Here is a 17,846-nt window from a genome sequence, read left to right as displayed (position 1 = left end):
AAATATCACCTCTAAAAATGCTAAATGTGTTAATGGTTTTGTACAAAGAAATATTTTATGCTTACACAAAATTAGTCTTGTACGCCAGTCGTAAAGTGTACTGACTTCCTGCGAACAAAGCCGGGAAAAGCCATTGTTTCTGTTGGTGAAGTGGATTTTGTGCTGAAAAAATAATCTGCAGATATGAGTGGCGGCGTTTATGGAGGCGGTAAGACAAAAGAGCATAGCAATAGTAAATGTATGGAATGTAGCGGTTTTACTCGACTGTTCGACAATCTTTTAGCTCTCTGTTTTGAGCGTCTCATCTTCATAACACAACAGTTTTAAACGGTGAAAGAAAAGCCGTACTTCTAATGCTATTACACTTACTATTACTAACACTAATAGTATTAGTTCTATGTATCGTTTCATTGTAATCTTTTTCGATGATTTGCGAACATATATCACAAATATAATGCAAATACATGCTTGGTTTATTCGCACTGGCTATGGGCACTCGGAATGTATACAGGGGGTCAGAATCTTGTATTTATAGTTATACACTCCGGCTTTAACTTTCGGTCGCGAAGCGGATCTGGATCTGGATCTGGATCTGGATTATTTACGTTGCAGGAACCACTGTTGGTCATCTTCGCAACGGATGCGGGAGAGCGCATAATAATAATTTAGAGTACAATTCTTCTTCTTCTGCGTTCGATGTTAGTCGCTGAAGTTGGACCTCCTTGAGGCTGGAGGCCCGGCGCCGTCCTACCCTGGCTGCGGGACACCAGGACGACACCACATCGATCCAAGGATAATTGTACGGCCATATTATCGTGGGAGCGTAGACAGCCGATTTTCTCCCCACGCCAAGTTGGCTGCTGTCTTCCGTCTTCGGTGGTTGAGGTTCTTACTCAGGGTTGCCTCCTCCCCAAGAGTAGCTGCCTTGCTGGGCTGTCGAGTCCACTCTACCCGGGTTTGACGTCGAAGTTTTCCTTCTCGTAGCCTTTGCCTTTCCCAAGGCGCACACAAGGCAGTGCGGGTTTTGAAATCGGAGTTGTCCTTCTCCTAGATGAGCGACCATCCAAGGTTAACGAGCCCCATCTGCCCGAAGCAGCTGGTTTTAAGGCGCCAGTGACCCGCCTGCATCCCTTCTCCTGTTAGTCGAAGACAGGGCCCGCCACGTGAAGGCCAGGAGCTGGATTTGACTGTCAGAGGTGTTTGGAGACACGAAGCCATTTGGAGCATTTCTTGGGAAGTAGGCGCTTATCTCTACTTCCACCCCGGCATAACAGTCTTTGGGCCCCTTAGAGTACAATAAAAGTCCTGACTTTGGTGGGACAAGTCATATAGTCCCGTCACGAAGCGAATTTGCTATTTGACACCACTTTGCGATAGGAACGCAGAGCAGTTGATTATAAGAGTACAAAGAAACGAAAACAATCTGATGCTGCACGGCCTTTGTTGTATAAATTTGTAAGTTGTAACGTAGATTACACTTTTGACACTGAACCGCATCAACACTCGGACCGTCATTCGACACCATTTTGCGAAGGCACGATTCACTTTCGATTCATGGTATCAAAGTACGCTGGGAACAAACACAGACAAAAACAAACACACACACACACGAAACTGATGCTTCATCATCCATGGCAGTTTATTGTCAGAGTTTGGAACACACTTGGAGTGTGTGTCAACCTATAAACGGTTGTATACTTTGTGAATGTACATTATTTGCCAACCCTCGCCACTTCGAAAAAGAGATAGCAGAAGTCCATACGTCAGACTCAGACTGATTTTTCATTGGCTACTTCCTAACGACTTGTTAGGGGGCATTTCATTGGCTACAGATTTGTAAGTTTGTAACATCTGGAGTTTTTCATTGCCGGAGTGTATACAGACTCATCGATCCTGTATACACTCGGAGTGCGTATAGCTTTTACCTATTTAATTTACAGATAGGAGGATGGATTGTGGATGCCTGGTGATCATGATGAATTCTCAGATTTGTAATTTGTATCTGATCAAAGTTAACTTTGTTTCCAGATGAAGTGGGAGCCTTGGTGTTTGACATGGGGTCGTATTCCTTCAGGGCTGGCTATGCTGGCGAGGATACTCCCAAGGTAAGTGACAAGTCTCTCTTTGCACTCGCGTTGAAAATTGCTTAATAAGATTGTTCATTGAAGTAAATTGTCAATGTCAATTGTCATTTAGATTGATTTTCCACAAACAGATTTAAAATATAATAAGAATGATTGCATTGTTATTTTGTTTGACATTTGTGTTCCTTATCAATTCCTAAATCCAAAAATGTTAGAACTTAGATATGTTCTGTTTGAAAAAAAGTAAATTGGTTTATGCAAATTAGGTCTTACGTTGCATGCTTTGCCATGACCAGCTTGACCTGTCTCCGTTTATAGGTTTCAGCTAGCCAGGTTTTAGTAGTCTCACTCTCACTGTCTCAGTTATTACTCATTTACTGACCCCAGATTTTCAGTGTTGATCTTTCAGTTTCAAGGCAACAGATTGACTAAATGGTTAAATCTAAATAAACCTTGACCCAACTTGTTTTATTTTTGATTGTTTTTGCTGCGTCGAACACTGAAGAAGAAGAAGAAGATTGTTTTTGCTTGTTTTGATGTTTGCTTCCATTGATTATGTGTTTATGCTCGCAGGCAGAGATCCCGACCCACGTGGGTGTGGTTGACGATATCGAAATGAAAATGGAGACGGATGGGGGGGACACCCCAGCTCCCCCGGACAAGAAATATCTGATCGACACGGTGTACATGAAGCACGCTCGCAAAGACATGGAGCTGGTCAGCTTTCTCAAAGAGGGCATGGGTGAGTGCACTGACTGTGAAAGGGATATTACCTTAGAAAAAAGGCCCTCTGACGGCTTCCAAAGTTATATAAGATTCTGCAATACAAATAATGCTACCCCGCATGAGGTCTGCCTTCACTTTCAAAAAGCAAGTCTTTTAACTTACTTAATTACTGCCCGTTATGCGGTAAGCATGTAGGGCAGCACACGTCTTTTAAAAGCTTAATTAAATGTGGTAGAATAGGCAAAGAAAGCGTACTCTGTGTGATGGTAGAGTTTGGTTACTTCCTCCAAGTAACTTCTCTTGTTTTGTTGCATGATGCTCGTTACTTAGCGGCCTCTTCACAGATGGCTGGTTGTCTCCCCTGCCTCTCGACTGGTTTTTGTATACATGTCCATGATTCAAGATTGTTGTTGCAGTGGAGAACTGGGACATCTTTGAGAAGGTGATGGACTACGTGTACAGTCGCAGCATCAAGTCCGAGTCCTGCCTCCACCCTCTGCTCATGTCAGAGCCGGCCGTAAGTCACTTAAAGAAAATGATTAATATATATATATATACTATTTTGAGAAATAACAGTGGGTTTGTATGGGTTGTGAAAGAGTGAATACCCTTGTTTTTACTCAGTCAAACATTCCAAAGTCTTGCAATCCATGTCAGAGGTCGGTGGGTAATAAACCCAATGCGCAAAAACACCCAGCATGCATCCCCTGGAATGTGAGTATGACTGCCTAAATGGCTGGGGGAAAAAAGCCCACTTGATCCCACAAGTGTACGTGGGAGTTGCAGCCCACAAACCCAGATGAAGAAGAGAATATCAACAATTTGTAAGTTTTATAAACACATGTATGTATACATGCAATAAAGATTGTTTAATGCCTGTTTTGTGTGCTTGGTATTTCAGTGAAGCATCAAGAACAAGGGAGATAAGATGACTGTTTAATGCCTGTTTTGTGTGCTTGGTATTTCAATGGAACACTAAGAACAAGGGAGATAAGATGACTGTTTAATGCCTGTTTTGTGTGCTTGGTATTTCAGTGGAACACCCAGAACAAGCGAGATAAGATGACTGTTTAATGCCTGTTTTGTGTGCTTGGTATTTCAGTGGAACACCAAGAACAAGCGAGATAAGATGACTGTTTAATGCCTGTTTTGTGTGCTTGGTATTTCAGTGGAACACCAAGAACAAGCGCGAGAAGATGACGGAGATCATGTTTGAGAAATACAACATTCCGGCCTTCTTCCTCTGCAAAAACTCGGTCCTGTCAGCGTATCCTTGTCACAAATCCCAAACCAAGTAGATTGGTGAGGTTCCAGAAGTCAGAATCAAAGAACAGGAATGGTTAGTTAAAGGCACAGTGCAGCTCACAGCCTTCGTTTTGCGTTTTTGTTGCAGCTGAGTACATTTACAGTTCAAAAATCCTACTATGGTAGTAAAACAAATCCAAAACTACCCAACGGCGACATCTGTGAAGCTCGACAGTTTCTTGTTCATGCGAGTGCATAAATTAACCTAGTTATTATGTTGGTGTTTGGTCGGAGTTCGATTGAACTGAGTGATTCCGGCCTCCATTTTGTTTTACACAAACTCATGATGACGTCTGACATAGGTTGCTTTAGTGACGTGTCTTTTTGTGCATGATGTGGTGATCTACCTGATCTAAATTTAGATCCAAAAATAGGTCAAGACCAGCCGGGTCCGAGTACGAAATTAATTCGTAAAAAAATCGCAGTTCTTGACTCTTTGGGTGCAAGTCAATGAAACTTGGTAGTTCTTCTAACGGATAGCTGCCTGAGGTATGACTAAAAGCCCCAGGGGCTCCGTGCACCTGGATTTGACAAGTTCAGTACCTTTAATGGAACATTTAATTTTTGACAAATCAAAACATTCACAAGTACATCGACCCAATGGTCTTTATCATGGCAAACAGACAAACAAATTATTAATATGAGATGAATGAAACTTATCTGATGTTTTCTTGTTTGATCTTTGGTAAGACAGTGCTGTGCCTAAAACTGAAACTGAAAGGAATGAGAAAAACACACTCTTTCTGGTTGGGGATAATCAGCGAGTCTAGGAAAGCTTGATGACAATAATGATGATAAGGCTATTTTTATGGCACAAATCCTAACGTAGTTCTAAGCGCCTAACAAAAATAATCCTACATTTTTATTTTTTTTAAATTAATCTTTTCTGCGCCACCACGTACAGTACAGGAGTACTTAGTATCCATGTAGATCCACAGCACTGATTGTCGATCATCTGTTATCGTCCTTGACCCAAGAAAGCTTTGCCAACGGAAGGTCCACAGCGCTCATCCTGGACAGCGGGGCCACACACACCTCGGCCGTCCCCGTCTACGATGGATACGTCCTCACACAAGGTTTGTCTGATTCTGTCTCGTTATTTGCATGCATGAAAATGTTAGGCCAAAATTGTTAAAAATAATTCCAATGACAGTGCCAAAATAATTCGCGTCTGTAGGTTTTTAAAACCTTTTTTTTGTATTGAAGTTTGTTTTTCATTTATACGGGCATATGTGGAATTTGATTGGACGTTGATCACATGAACTGTGTTCCCTGGATGTGGGAGAAGAGTAACTTTCCTTGCAAAGTTGGCAGGACAAGATGGAGACAAACAAATGGTTTTGAAAGAGAATCTTGCTCCTCTTGAGCCGATCTCGTTGTTGATGTTTGATATGGAAAATGGGTTTGAAGCCGTGAACAAAACTCCTCATGTGTAAATTAATTTCCCGTCATCTCTTGCATCATAGTTAACAAAAACTGATTTCATCTTCAACAGTTTGTCTTGTTTTTGATTTGGCAAACAATATTTCCTTCTTTTTGACCTTTTTCTATTCTGATACTGTCTGATAGTCATACTGTCTGATAGTCATACTGTCTGATACTGTCTGATAGTCATACTGTCTGATAGTCATACTGTCTGATAGTCATACTGTCTGATAATCATACTGTCTGATAGTCATACTGTCTGATACTGTCTGATAGTCATACTCTCTGATACTGTCTGATAGTCATACTGTCTGATACTGTCTGATAGTCATACTGTCTGATACTGTCTGATAGTCATACTGTCTGATACTGTCTGATAGTCATACTGTCTGATACTGTCTGATAGTCATACTGTCTGATACTGTCTGATAGTCATACTCTCTGATACTGTCTGATAGTCATACTGTCTGATACTGTCTGATAGTCATACTGTCTGATACTGTCTGATAGTCATACTGTCTGATACTGTCTGATAGTCATACTGTCTGATACTGTCTGATAGTCATACTGTCTGATACTGTCTGATAGTCATACTGTCTGATACTGTCTGATAGTCATACTGTCTGATACTGTCTGATAGTCATACTGTCTGATACTGTCTGATAGTCATACTGTCTGATACTGTCTGATAGTCATACTCTCTGATACTGTCTGATAGTCATACTGTCTGATACTGTCTGATAGTCATACTGTCTGATACTGTCTGATAGTCATACTGTCTGATACTGTCTGTCTGATAGTCATACTGTCTGATACTGTCTGATAGTCATACTGTCTGATACTGTCTGATAGTCATACTGTCTGATACTGTCTGATAGTCATACTGTATGATACTGTCTGATAGTCATACTGTCTGATGGTAGAAAGAGATGAATGTTTGAAAGAAGAAAGATGGTCTGAGAATCAAAGACATGTAAAAAAAAAAAAAAAAAAGTAGAGAGATGGGTTGAAGTTTGTATTTATGATACACCTTGATGAGCAGGTATCGTCAAGTCTCCGCTGGCGGGCGAGTTCATCATTCAGGAGTGCCGCAAGATGATGGAGGAGCTGGGTGTTGAGGTGGTCCCCCCCTACCTCATCAGTAGCAAGGTCTGTATGACGTCCCACTATTTCACTTCAAGGTATTGGTAATACAGTGGAACCCCCCTTTAAGACCTTTAACAAATCTGAGAAAATCAGGTCTTAAAAAGGAGGGAGTGTTAAAATGGGAATAAATTTCCAGAGGTTATGAAGAGAAAGTCTGAGAAAAGAGGGTCTTAAAAGGGGGTTCCACTGTACGTGCAGGATATGGTGTGATCGTTTGACACCAACAAGCACAATGCGGCTGTCTTCTTCAACACGCCAAGCTTGTATTGTCAAAGTATCGAAGATACAATCATGAAAATGAAAGACGAACGATGATGCATGTGTGTTTTTGTGTTTCCAAAGTTTGGAGACGTTCGATGTGAGCTTGGGATCTTTACCGTGCGTATCAAAAAACATCAAACATCAAATTCTGTTGACAGTGTGAAGGCATACACATTTACAATGTGCGTGCGTGTTGTGATTGAAAAGACAGGTAATCCTTTACCATACACGTGACAAAATTAAAATTAATTAATTAATTAAAAATAATTAAAAAAATGCTGTCATTTCCCAGGAGGCAGTGCCGGACAAACAGCCCCCCAAGTGGAAGAAGAAGGAAAACGTTGATGTCACCAAGTCATTCGCTAACTACATGGAAAAGGTACAGTTACAGAAAAAACTGTGTGTGGAGGTTAAACAAATTCATGAAAGCACTAGAGTGCAGAAACGCTCAAGGTTTTATTCCGGATATTCTCACCCCTGGCAAGATTATTAAATTTCTAAAAGAGATCAAGATTTTTAACAAGATTTGAAGAAGCAAATCTGAAAAGCCATGAGCTTTATAGAACCTTTACGTTTATCTTGTTATACTTAGAGACCTTAACAAAACTAGGGACTGGGTGGCCGAGTGGTAACGCACTTGCGCTCGGAAGCGAGAGGTTGCGTGTTTGACCCTGGGTCAGGCCACAATTTTCTCCCCCCTTTCCTAACCTAGGTGGTGGGTTCAAGTGCTAGTCTTTCGGATGAGACGAAAGACCGAGGTCCCTTCGTGTACACTACATTGGGGTGTGCACGTTAAAGATCCCACGATTGACAAAAGAGTCTTTCCTGGCAAAATTGTATAGGCATAGATAAAAATGTCCACCAAATACCCGTTTGACTTGGAATAAAGGCCGTGAAAGGTGAATGCTCGCCTAGTAGACTACTGAGCTTTACTGGCCGATGTGAATGCGTTATATATTGTGTGTAAAAAATGTCTGTTTGTCTGTCTGTCTGTAAAAAATTCCATTTCAAACGGCAGAAATTAATATGTAAGCGCCTAGGGCTATATCTAGATTAGGCGCATAAAAATGATCACAATAATAATAATAATAATGTAACTGTGTGTTTCAGGATGTGTTACAAGACTTTGCGGCCTCCATTCTACAGGTGTGCGACAGTCCATATGACCCCAGGTAACCGCTGATGATTGACTGTTATGTCTTGTCATCAAATGATGTTTTTCTCCATGTGTGCGTGATGTGGGAAAATGTACTCTTTTTGCATTTAATCCATATTTTAACAACAGATTCAGAAATGATTGCTTTGTGATCTTTAACATTTTCTGAATCCTAAAATATATTTACTATGAAACGTGCTCAGAATTAAAGAAAATCAGTCCTATTAGATTCGCGGAGACCACAGCACAACTCTTCGCGGTCTTCAGGTTTTGGCTAGCCTAGCCTCATTAGTCTTGGTTGATCCAGTTTTTTTTTTAGTGTTGATGGCTTAGTTTCAGGCCAACAGATTTGCTGAAGGTTTTATATCGCTGCATCAACGTGTTTTTTTCTTTCTCTTTCCCTTATCTGAAGATTTTTCTATACAAAGATTTAAAGGAAAAGCAACGCTCAAGTGCTACATTGCACGTCGCCCTAATAGGTCTGAAACACAATGTATTTTGATTTCTTTTGTCATATAAAGTGATTTGTTGTAAAGCTATTCACACTATCACACACTATCACACACTATCACACACTATCACAGACTAAGACATTCTCAAGGCCTTTCTTAATTGAGGCCAAAGGTGACTTCACAAAAACTTCTCAAAGTCTTTTTACCGAAAGCGCGTAGCTGCAGCAAAATATTTCATCTTCAACTTTGCTCCGCACATTTTGACGTACCAAGCTGCAACGAAGCTGCTCTTTTTGTCAGAAGAGTGATGTTCGATTTAAGAAGAAATTAGATTTGATAGCGACGCGATGGATGTGTTTATCAATTTTGATTGACCCTTGGTACAAGATCTAACGTACCTTATGTTGTGTGTGCAGTGTTGTGGACACCATGCCCTCTGTGCATTACGTACCTTATGTTGTGTGTGTGCAGTGTTGTTGACACCATGCCCTCTGTGCATTACGTACCTTATGTTGTGTGTGTGCAGTGTTGTGGACACCATGCCCTCTGTGCATTACGTACCTTATGTTGTGTGTGTGCAGTGTTGTAGACACCATGCCCTCTGTGCATTACGTACCTTATGTTGTGTGTGTGCAGTGTTGTGGACACCATGCCCTCTGTGCATTACGTACCTTATGTTGTGTGTGTGCAGTGTTGTTGACACCATGCCCTCTGTGCATTACGTACCTTATGTTGTGTGTGTGCAGTGTTGTTGACACCATGCCCTCTGTGCATTACGTACCTTATGTTTTGTGTGTGCAGTGTTGTTGACACCATGCCCTCTGTGCATTACGTACCTTATGTTGTGTGTGTGCAGTGTTGTGGACACCATGCCCTCTGTGCATTACGTACCTTATGTTGTGTGTGTGCAGTGTTGTTGACACCATGCCCTCTGTGCATTACGTACCTTATGTTGTGTGTGTGCAGTGTTGTGGACACCATGCCCTCTGTGCATTACGTACCTTATGTTGTGTGTGTGCAGTGTTGTGGACACCATGCCCTCTGTGCATTACGAGTTCCCCAATGGCTACAACCAGGACTTTAGCAGCGACCGTTTTAAGGTTTGCGAAGGACTCTTTGACCCCTCCATCGTCAAGGTAGGCATCTTCATCTCTATGTCTGTGTGTTTTGTTTGCCTGGCTGTCACTCTGTGCATTTTGTTGTCAATGTTTTACTAATTTGGATCATTTCAAAATCTGTGTGTATCTTCCAGAACAATGGCACTACAATTTGATGTTAGACTGCAACCAGTGCTCAAAACTAAACTTGCACGGCCAAGTTTGTCTGCAGAATATCTTTGTTGATTCTACGATACTGTGCACTGCATGCAACCCATGTTGAGAAGAGGCTTGAGAGGTCAATGTACAGTGGACTCCCCCTTTTCAGGCCCTCAGATTTAAAACTCCCTCCCTTTTAGGACCTTGCTTTCGTAGACTTTCTCCTGATAACCTGTGTAAATGTACCCCATTTTAAGACATGATTTTCTCCCATTTGTTGAGGTTTTAAAAGGGGGTTCCACTGTAGCTTCTCTTACTATTATCATTCCGTGTGCTATGTGCAGGAGGCACAAGGCAACTCTATGCTGGGTGTGGGTCATGTGGTCACAACCAGTGTCGGCATGTGTGACATCGACATCAGGCCGGTGAGTACTCTTTTATTTTTACACTGTCACTGTCCATGTCAGGATACCCCTTCTTCTGTTATTGCCTTTATGCTCACACACACACACACACACACACACACACACACACACACACACACACACACACACACACACACACACACACTTGTACGCACACCCACACACACAAAGTTTTTTTCCATTGACAAGGCCAAGCAAATTAGGATTGGTAGGTTTTTTAATTTACGTTTTTTCAATGTCAACATCCCCGACACAAGGAGAACTGGAAAGTTTCTTTAAAAATAATTTCACTTATAGTTTCACAACACCCTAGTTTAGTATTTGGCCAGTTTACAACAATATCTTTTGAACTTTATTTTTCATGGTCCATGTCATGGTTTTCGACCATGAATCTGAGAATGACCCATTTAATACATGCACCTGTCTTTGATGGTGAGGGGGGGACAAAGCCAAAAGGTGCACATTGCTTTGTTTTGAGGAAAGATCACGTACTGGCAGCGGGGTAAATGTAAGATTGTATTCGGACCGACTGCTGACATGGTAACATCTTGTTTCAGAGTCTGTATGGCGGTGTGATCGTAGTTGGAGGTAACTCTCTCATCAATGGCTTCACGGACAGACTCAACAGAGATCTGGGCAATAAAACACCGCCTGTCAGTATATGCTGTTGTTGTGTGTTGCCCTTGGGAAGTGTGTGTGTGTGTGTGTGTGTGTGTGTGTGTGTGTGTGTGTGTGTGTGTAATTATGTGTAAGTGTGTGTGTCTGTGTAAGTGTGTGTGTCTGTCTGTGTGTGAGTGTGTTTACTTGTGTGTGTGTGTGTGTGTGCATGAGTTTTTGTGTGCGCATGAGCATGATATAATTATAAACAACAGAAAGAAATTTCCAAAGATGTTAAGATTTACCTTCAAGAGTTAGTGAAACTCAGAATTGAGAGGAAACCTTAAAAAATAAAAAGGCTGACGGGATGGTTTGTTGAGTCACTTGAGAAAAAGTGACTCTATGTAATCGGTCAGTGTTAGTCTGTCCGGCCGGACGGCCGGCCGGCCGTCCGTAGACACCACCTTAACGTTGGACTTTTCTCGGAAACTATCAAAGCGATCGGGCTCATATTTTGTTTAGTCGTGACCTCCAATGACCTCTACACTTTAACGATGGTTTCGTTGACCTTTGACCTTTTTCAAGGTCACAGGTCAGCGTCAAAGGAAAAATTAGACATTTTATATCTTTGACAAAGTTCATCGGATGTGATTGAAACTTTGTAGGATTATTCTTTACATCAAAGTATTTACATCTGTAGCCTTTTACGAACGTTATCAGAAAAACAAGGGAGATAACTAGCCTTTTCTGTTCGGCAACACACAACTTAACGTTGGGCTTTTCTCGGAAACTATAAAAGTGACCGGGCTCAAATTTTATGTGAACGTGACTCATTGTGTTGTGAATAGCAATTTCTTCCTGTCCATCTGATGCCTCATATAATATTCAGAACTGCGAAAGTGACTCGATCGAGCGTTTGCTCTTCTTGTTGTTGCAGAGCATGAGGCTAAAGGTCATCGCTGCGGCCAGCTCAGCAGAGAGACGCTTCAGCAGCTGGATCGGGGGTTCTATTTTAGCGTCCTTGGTGAGTCTGGATTTTAGCTTTGTATTGCATGGTTGAGAATTGGCCATCTTATGTGGGCATCCTAAGCAAATGAGGTAGGTGAAGCAACCACAGTTTTGTCCCTATGATGTATCTTGGCTGTCAGTTTAGACTGAAGTACAACCATGTGCAGTACGCTAGGAATGTTACCTGGCTTCAGTACGTTCAATATATTCAAATAAAATACAACAAAAGGCAAAGTGCCCACACGCACGCACACCACATTATGATGGCAGGGACAGGGTGGTTGTTGCTAAAGCTCCAATGTCTTTTCAGTTCTGGCATGCACGACACATTTGCAATGGCTCTGACATCTCTGTGTCTGACTGTCTGCATGTCCCTTTGTTGGACCTCTCTCTCTCTCTCTCTCTCTCTCTCTCTCTCGCTCTCTCTCTTTCTCTCTCTCTCTCCCTTTCCGATCTCTCTCTCTCTGTCTCTGTCTCTCTCTCTCTCTTTCTCTCTCTCTCTCTCTTTCTTGCACACATAGCAGGCAGGTTTCATGGTATTAGGCCATTTTGATAGTCTCAGATTTGCTTAGTCTTTTAAATCCATATCTGTGAGAATCTGCTGTATTTGTTGTATTAACATGCAAACTAGTTGTTGTTTAAATACTTTTTTGAAAATAAAAGTTGAAATTTTTGATAATGTGTTTATTTATGCGCGTGTGAATGGTGGCGATCGTCAAAATACGGACGGATGAATTTACTTTTGCCACAGCATCACTAAACAAAGAACTAAATTCCAACACATACATGCACAAGTATCAATGCTGTGGTGGTTGAGAGTGCCAGAACACATTGAAATGATTGTTTTTCAACAACAATCGATATCCATAACACAAATTCTAACTTATACTAGCTTCGCAAAAAAAATGTATGGGGATTCGGATCTGTCCGTCCGCATAGCGATATCAAGAGCATCGAAACTAATTGTGATTTCACAGGACAAAAACACAAGTTTACCTAATTTTGTATACTGTAAATACAAGTTTGTGCACCCTTGAAGTGAGTTATAATGTTGCCGAGGTCAATTTGCCCTTGATCGACGCACGGTGACCCGAGTTTCAAAGTTGCGATCTAGTCCGTCTAAACAATGTAACGATCGCCACTTTTTTCTTTTCATTCAAAAACTAACCGTTTGGGGAGGAAGTGACCTCACGTTGTTTTACGTTGACGCTCGCGCTCGAGAGAAAAAGACCGCAACAGTTTTTCAGTTAAAAAAATCGCAAAGTAATTACATTTTCTGAGGTTTTCTAGTGTCCGTCTAGTAACAATCGCCACTCTAGCGATCGCCACTGAGTGTTGAAGTCACATTTAACTCCATTTTCGACTGTTTTAAGAAACTATTTTGACGCTCAATCGTCACGTTTCAGTGTCGAAACACGTACTGTGCATTTGCAATCAGCCGGTGTGTCCAAACTGAAATGCGAGTGATGCCTCGATTTGTGGCGATCGCTCACGTGGTTGACGGACAGAAATACCTTCTTAGGGGGTAGGGGAACAGTTACTCCTCCATACAATAATGGTGTTTACAAATGATTGCAAACTTGTCTCTTTATAAACTGTTCAGACATGTCTTCTCTTCAATAATTTTCAGTTTTGCTCGGTTTGTTAATCAGGAGCACCCTGCAGATAATTTTTCATCTGTGACAATGCTCGAAATGTTGACGTAATTCCAATGCCCATATCCTTCTCTTGTTACCTCATCTAGCCAAAACCATTGAAGATAGAAAGACATTTATTGAACAAACTAGATGCACAACACCAGTCTTAACACGTTTTGTTCTTACATGTATATGAAAATATTGATGGCCATGGAATGGTTTGAAAAAAAACACGTTTTTTTCCTTCAAAACGGTCTAGGTCTGCCGGAAGTCGTATTTTTTCAAACCATTCATTTGAAGATCAATATTTTGATATACATACAAGAACAAAACTTGTTAAGAATGATGTGTTGCATATTTTTTGTTCAATAAATGTCTTTCTATCTTCAACGGTTTTGGCTATATGAGCTATATGCATGCATAGGATGACCGTATTGCTTTTTAGCGTTTTCAGGGTATGCCGCTTTGCGCCTGGTTTTTAGATATAAATAAGGACCAGGACTATAAAAAAAATTACTGTTTTTAGTTGTAACAAACTCACTTTGTTGGAAAAACATGTCCTTTGAATTGTGTGCCAACATTTATTTTGTAGAATTTGAGTGTGTAAATAGTAAATTGCTGAACACAATACTGTGAAACCTGCCAGCATCTATTAGCCAATAGACTGTGCAACAATTACTTTAAAATAAGGCCCAGTTTCTGTTACCAGAAATGTGTTTGGATTTATCAAACCACACTTGAATGTATTTGTTACTACATGGGGAAAGGGGAGTGTCCTGAACACCTGAAGGTTGGGCGGGGAGATAGCTCAGTCGGTAGAGGCGCTGGATAGCTCAGTCGGTAGAGGCGCTGGATAGCTCAGTCGGTAGAGGCGCTGGATAGCTCAGTCGGTAGAGGCGCTGGATAGCTCAGTCGGTTGAGGCGAGTCAGTGGAGGCGCTGGATAGCTCAGTCGGTGGAGGCGCTGGATAGCTCAGTCGGTGGAGGCGCTGGATAGCTCAGTCGGTGGAGGCGCTGGATAGCTCAGTCGGTGGAGGCGCTGGATAGCTCAGTCGGTGGAGGCGCTGGATAGCTCAGTCGGTGGAGGCGCTGGATAGCTCAGTCGGTGGAGGCGCTGGATAGCTCAGTCGGTGGAGGCGCTGGATAGCTCAGTCGGTAGAGGCGCTGGATAGCTCAGTCGGTAGAGGCGCTGGATAGCTCAGTCGGTAGAGGCGCTGGATAGCTCAGTCGGTAGAGGCGCTGGATAGCTCAGTCGGTAGAGTCGCTGGATAGCTCAGTCGGTAGAGGCGCTGGATAGCTCAGTCGGTTGAGGCGAGTCAGTGGAGGCGCTGGATAGCTCAGTCGGTGGAGGCGCTGGATAGCTCAGTCGGTGGAGGCGCTGGATAGCTCAGTCGGTGGAGGCGCTGGATAGCTCAGTCGGTGGAGGCGCTGGATAGCTCAGTCGGTGGAGGCGCTGGATAGCTCAGTCGGTGGAGGCGCTGGATAGCTCAGTCGGTGGAGGCGCTGGATAGCTCAGTCGGTGGAGGCGCTGGATAGCTCAGTCGGTGGAGGCGCTGGATAGCTCAGTCGGTGGAGGCGCTGGATAGCTCAGTCGGTAGAGGCGCTGGATAGCTCAGTCCGTAGAGGCGCTGGATAGCTCAGTCGGTAGAGGCGCTGGATAGCTCAGTCGGTAGAGGCGCTGGCTTCAAAACCAGTTGTTGCTATTAGCGTGGGTTCGATCCCCACATTCGGCGAGAGATTTATTTCCCAGAGTCAACTTTGTACAGACTCTCTTTGGTTTTCAAACACCCCCGTGTGCATGTATGCACATGATAAAGAACCCAAGTTCACAGTGAAAGGCTCAGGGCTTGGAAACATGAATACACGCATGCATGAAAAAGAAGGGAAAATATGGGTAGTGTCGTACTGTATGGCCGTTTGCTTCCCCCAGTGAGAAAGCAGCCCGAATTTCCATGAGGGTGACCAGACAGGACTGTAACCTGACAGGACTGTAACCTGACAGGACTGTAACCTCACAGGACTGTAACCTGACAGGACTGTATCAATCTGATCCTTATCATTATGTTGCTGTTGCTGGTTTCAGGGCTCCTTCCAGCAGATGTGGGTGTCAAAACAGGAGTACGAAGAGGGCGGCAAGGGATGCGTGGAACGCAAGTGTCCCTAACTGTCAACATATCCTCTTCACCATCTTCATTTAGCATTGTTTATCCATCCTTTCTTCGTCTCTTCTTCATCTCTTTTCTCGACACGTGTCTGCACAAACGAGAGGACAAGTCAAACTTAGGCCAGAGCTGAGAACAAATGACACGTGTTGGTTGTGGAAGAGTTGATAGACAATGTTTGGAAATTACTCTGTCAAGTTTTTATGGGTTGTGAAAGAGCTTTACCTTGTTTCCATAGAAACACTGAGGCAAGCCTGCAATGTCATGTGTAGATTGCCTTTGTGTTACTATGAAAAAGCAAGGAAAATCAAGAGAAAGCAACTCTTCCATAACCCATGAAAACTTGACAGAGTTATATCCAGAATGTGTCCGCTGTGGGTGCTTTGATGAGAGGTATACAATGACCACAGGTCTGGCCTTGGATTTCTGATGGCCATTTTCCGCTTGACTGACAGAAATTTAGTTAAAAACGTCCACAAAAAACATAACCTACTTCTACAAAAACTGAATAAATGGTCTCCATCTTGCTGTCATTCAAAGGACAGTAAACAGTGGTTATTTCCCTTGTCAGAGTATGGAATTTTACTTGGAAAAAAATAAATACCTGGTAGGTATTGTGACAGTCAAGGAGACAATTATTGGGTTAGCTGTTTGTGAGTGAAGGAAGGCGGCGACAGTTGTGTCCCCCGGACGTATCTCAGCAGGCAGTGTGTGTTCCAAGGTCCGTTGCCAGCCTCAAGTGTCTTGTGGGTGGGTTAGGTTGACAGGGAATTAGCAAGCTATTAACTGACTTGTCATTTTTGCGTTGTGTAGTGTGGCCATGGTGAGATTGTTGATGTGTTTGAATGAGACTGAATGTAATGTTTACTGGACTGTATGGCTGATCTCTTTGTTTGGTGTCTTTTAGTTTTACTGTGGAGCCCACCATTTCAGACCTCCATCAGTCTGAGAAAATCGGTCTTAAAAAGGAGGGAGTCTTAAAATGGGGGTAAATTTACAGAGGTTATGACCAGAACATCTGAAAAGCAATAAGTGGCCAAAGTCTTGAATTGCGGGGTCTTTAAGGGGGGGGGGGGGGGGGGGGGGGGGCTGTCCACTGTTGTTATATTGTATATTGTGTCTGTCACTCTGTCCATTTGAAAAACTGCCACTCAACTATCAAGTGTACAGAGCATGCATGCTGTTTTGATTGATTACTATTTATGATTCAAATGCTTGTGTTATTTGATGTGTTAGGCTTCTTCGTGACTCCAAAATAGTATGCTTTTGTTTTTGAAATCATGCAGAAAATTAAAGTTAGTTGTTGTGTGTAGAGTATTATAATCCACAGCTAATACTTCAAGAGTCAGTCACTTACCTAAAAGATGGAGATTTTTGGCGTGTCATTGGGAAGCCACATTTTATTCAGGTCATTGTGACTGTGCTCGCTTGTATTAATGAACGTGTGCAAAACACAACCAATCTGTCTAAAATGCTCAGGCCAGGAGAAATGCTCAGGCCAGGAGAAATGCAGAAAAAGACGGTCAATGTCTCGTGAGTGAGATTTAACCGACTGTCAGCCCCAGTCAAAATGTTTTGTAAATGACTTGGCTGTTAGGTTGCATGTTTATAACGGGAAATAAACTGAAGTCAAGACAGGTGGTGTTTTTCAATGAAATGGTCATTGATTGCAACATCCTCCGGTTGGGGGAGGGGGGGGGGGGGGGGGGAATTGAGGGTCAAATATTCACACATTTAAAAATCAAAGTAGATTGTACTGACAAAGCTCTTGTGAGTGTTGTGTTTGATGGAGGCATTTTATCATTGATTTGTGTTGTTGTTGAAATTGCTTGCGACTGCGGGAGAATGTGAGTGTCTGCTGGAACAAACTATGTAATGTCAGTGTTTGTGGTTTCAATAAAACTGCAATAGTACTCGCTAGTCTTGAATTACGTTCAGAGTGAAACAAATGGTTGAAAACACAAGTGTGAGTTTTGTCGAATTATGTTTGTCTGTGCACTGAAAAGACCGCTGGGTCGATATATATCTGTGAACGCAACATTTTGTTTTGTCATTGATTCAACGTTCTAACAACATACGTCTGTGAATCTCTTCCTTGGTGTGTACCAAACCTTGCTGCTGTACTTTGCAAAAATAAAAATGTTGCCAACTTTGCAACATGGGCATCTAGATTGTTTCCATCTGATCCCTTCCTGATAAAAAAAAAA

General features: G+C 42.4%; 1 protein-coding gene across 1 annotated transcript; it reads left to right on the top strand.

Moving 5' to 3' along the window:
* The first annotated feature begins 50 nt into the window (after window positions 1–50).
* On the top strand, window positions 51–17,552 carry LOC138970462 (actin-like protein 6A). The gene is made up of 14 exons (XM_070342914.1): window positions 51–208; window positions 2,029–2,105; window positions 2,658–2,826; window positions 3,227–3,327; window positions 3,980–4,077; window positions 5,097–5,191; window positions 6,583–6,689; window positions 7,240–7,326; window positions 8,058–8,119; window positions 9,577–9,691; window positions 10,156–10,236; window positions 10,794–10,889; window positions 11,771–11,857; window positions 15,561–17,552. The coding sequence occupies exons 1-14, from the start codon at window positions 184–186 to the stop codon at window positions 15,639–15,641; spliced, it is 1,281 nt and encodes a 426-aa protein (XP_070199015.1). The 5' UTR covers window positions 51–183; the 3' UTR covers window positions 15,642–17,552.
* The last annotated feature ends 294 nt before the right edge of the window (window positions 17,553–17,846 follow it).

This window comes from Littorina saxatilis, linkage group LG7 (genome assembly GCF_037325665.1).
Source record: "Littorina saxatilis isolate snail1 linkage group LG7, US_GU_Lsax_2.0, whole genome shotgun sequence".
Classification (NCBI taxonomy): Eukaryota; Metazoa; Mollusca; class Gastropoda; order Littorinimorpha; family Littorinidae; genus Littorina; species Littorina saxatilis.
This window is presented reverse-complemented; position numbering and strand designations above follow the sequence as displayed.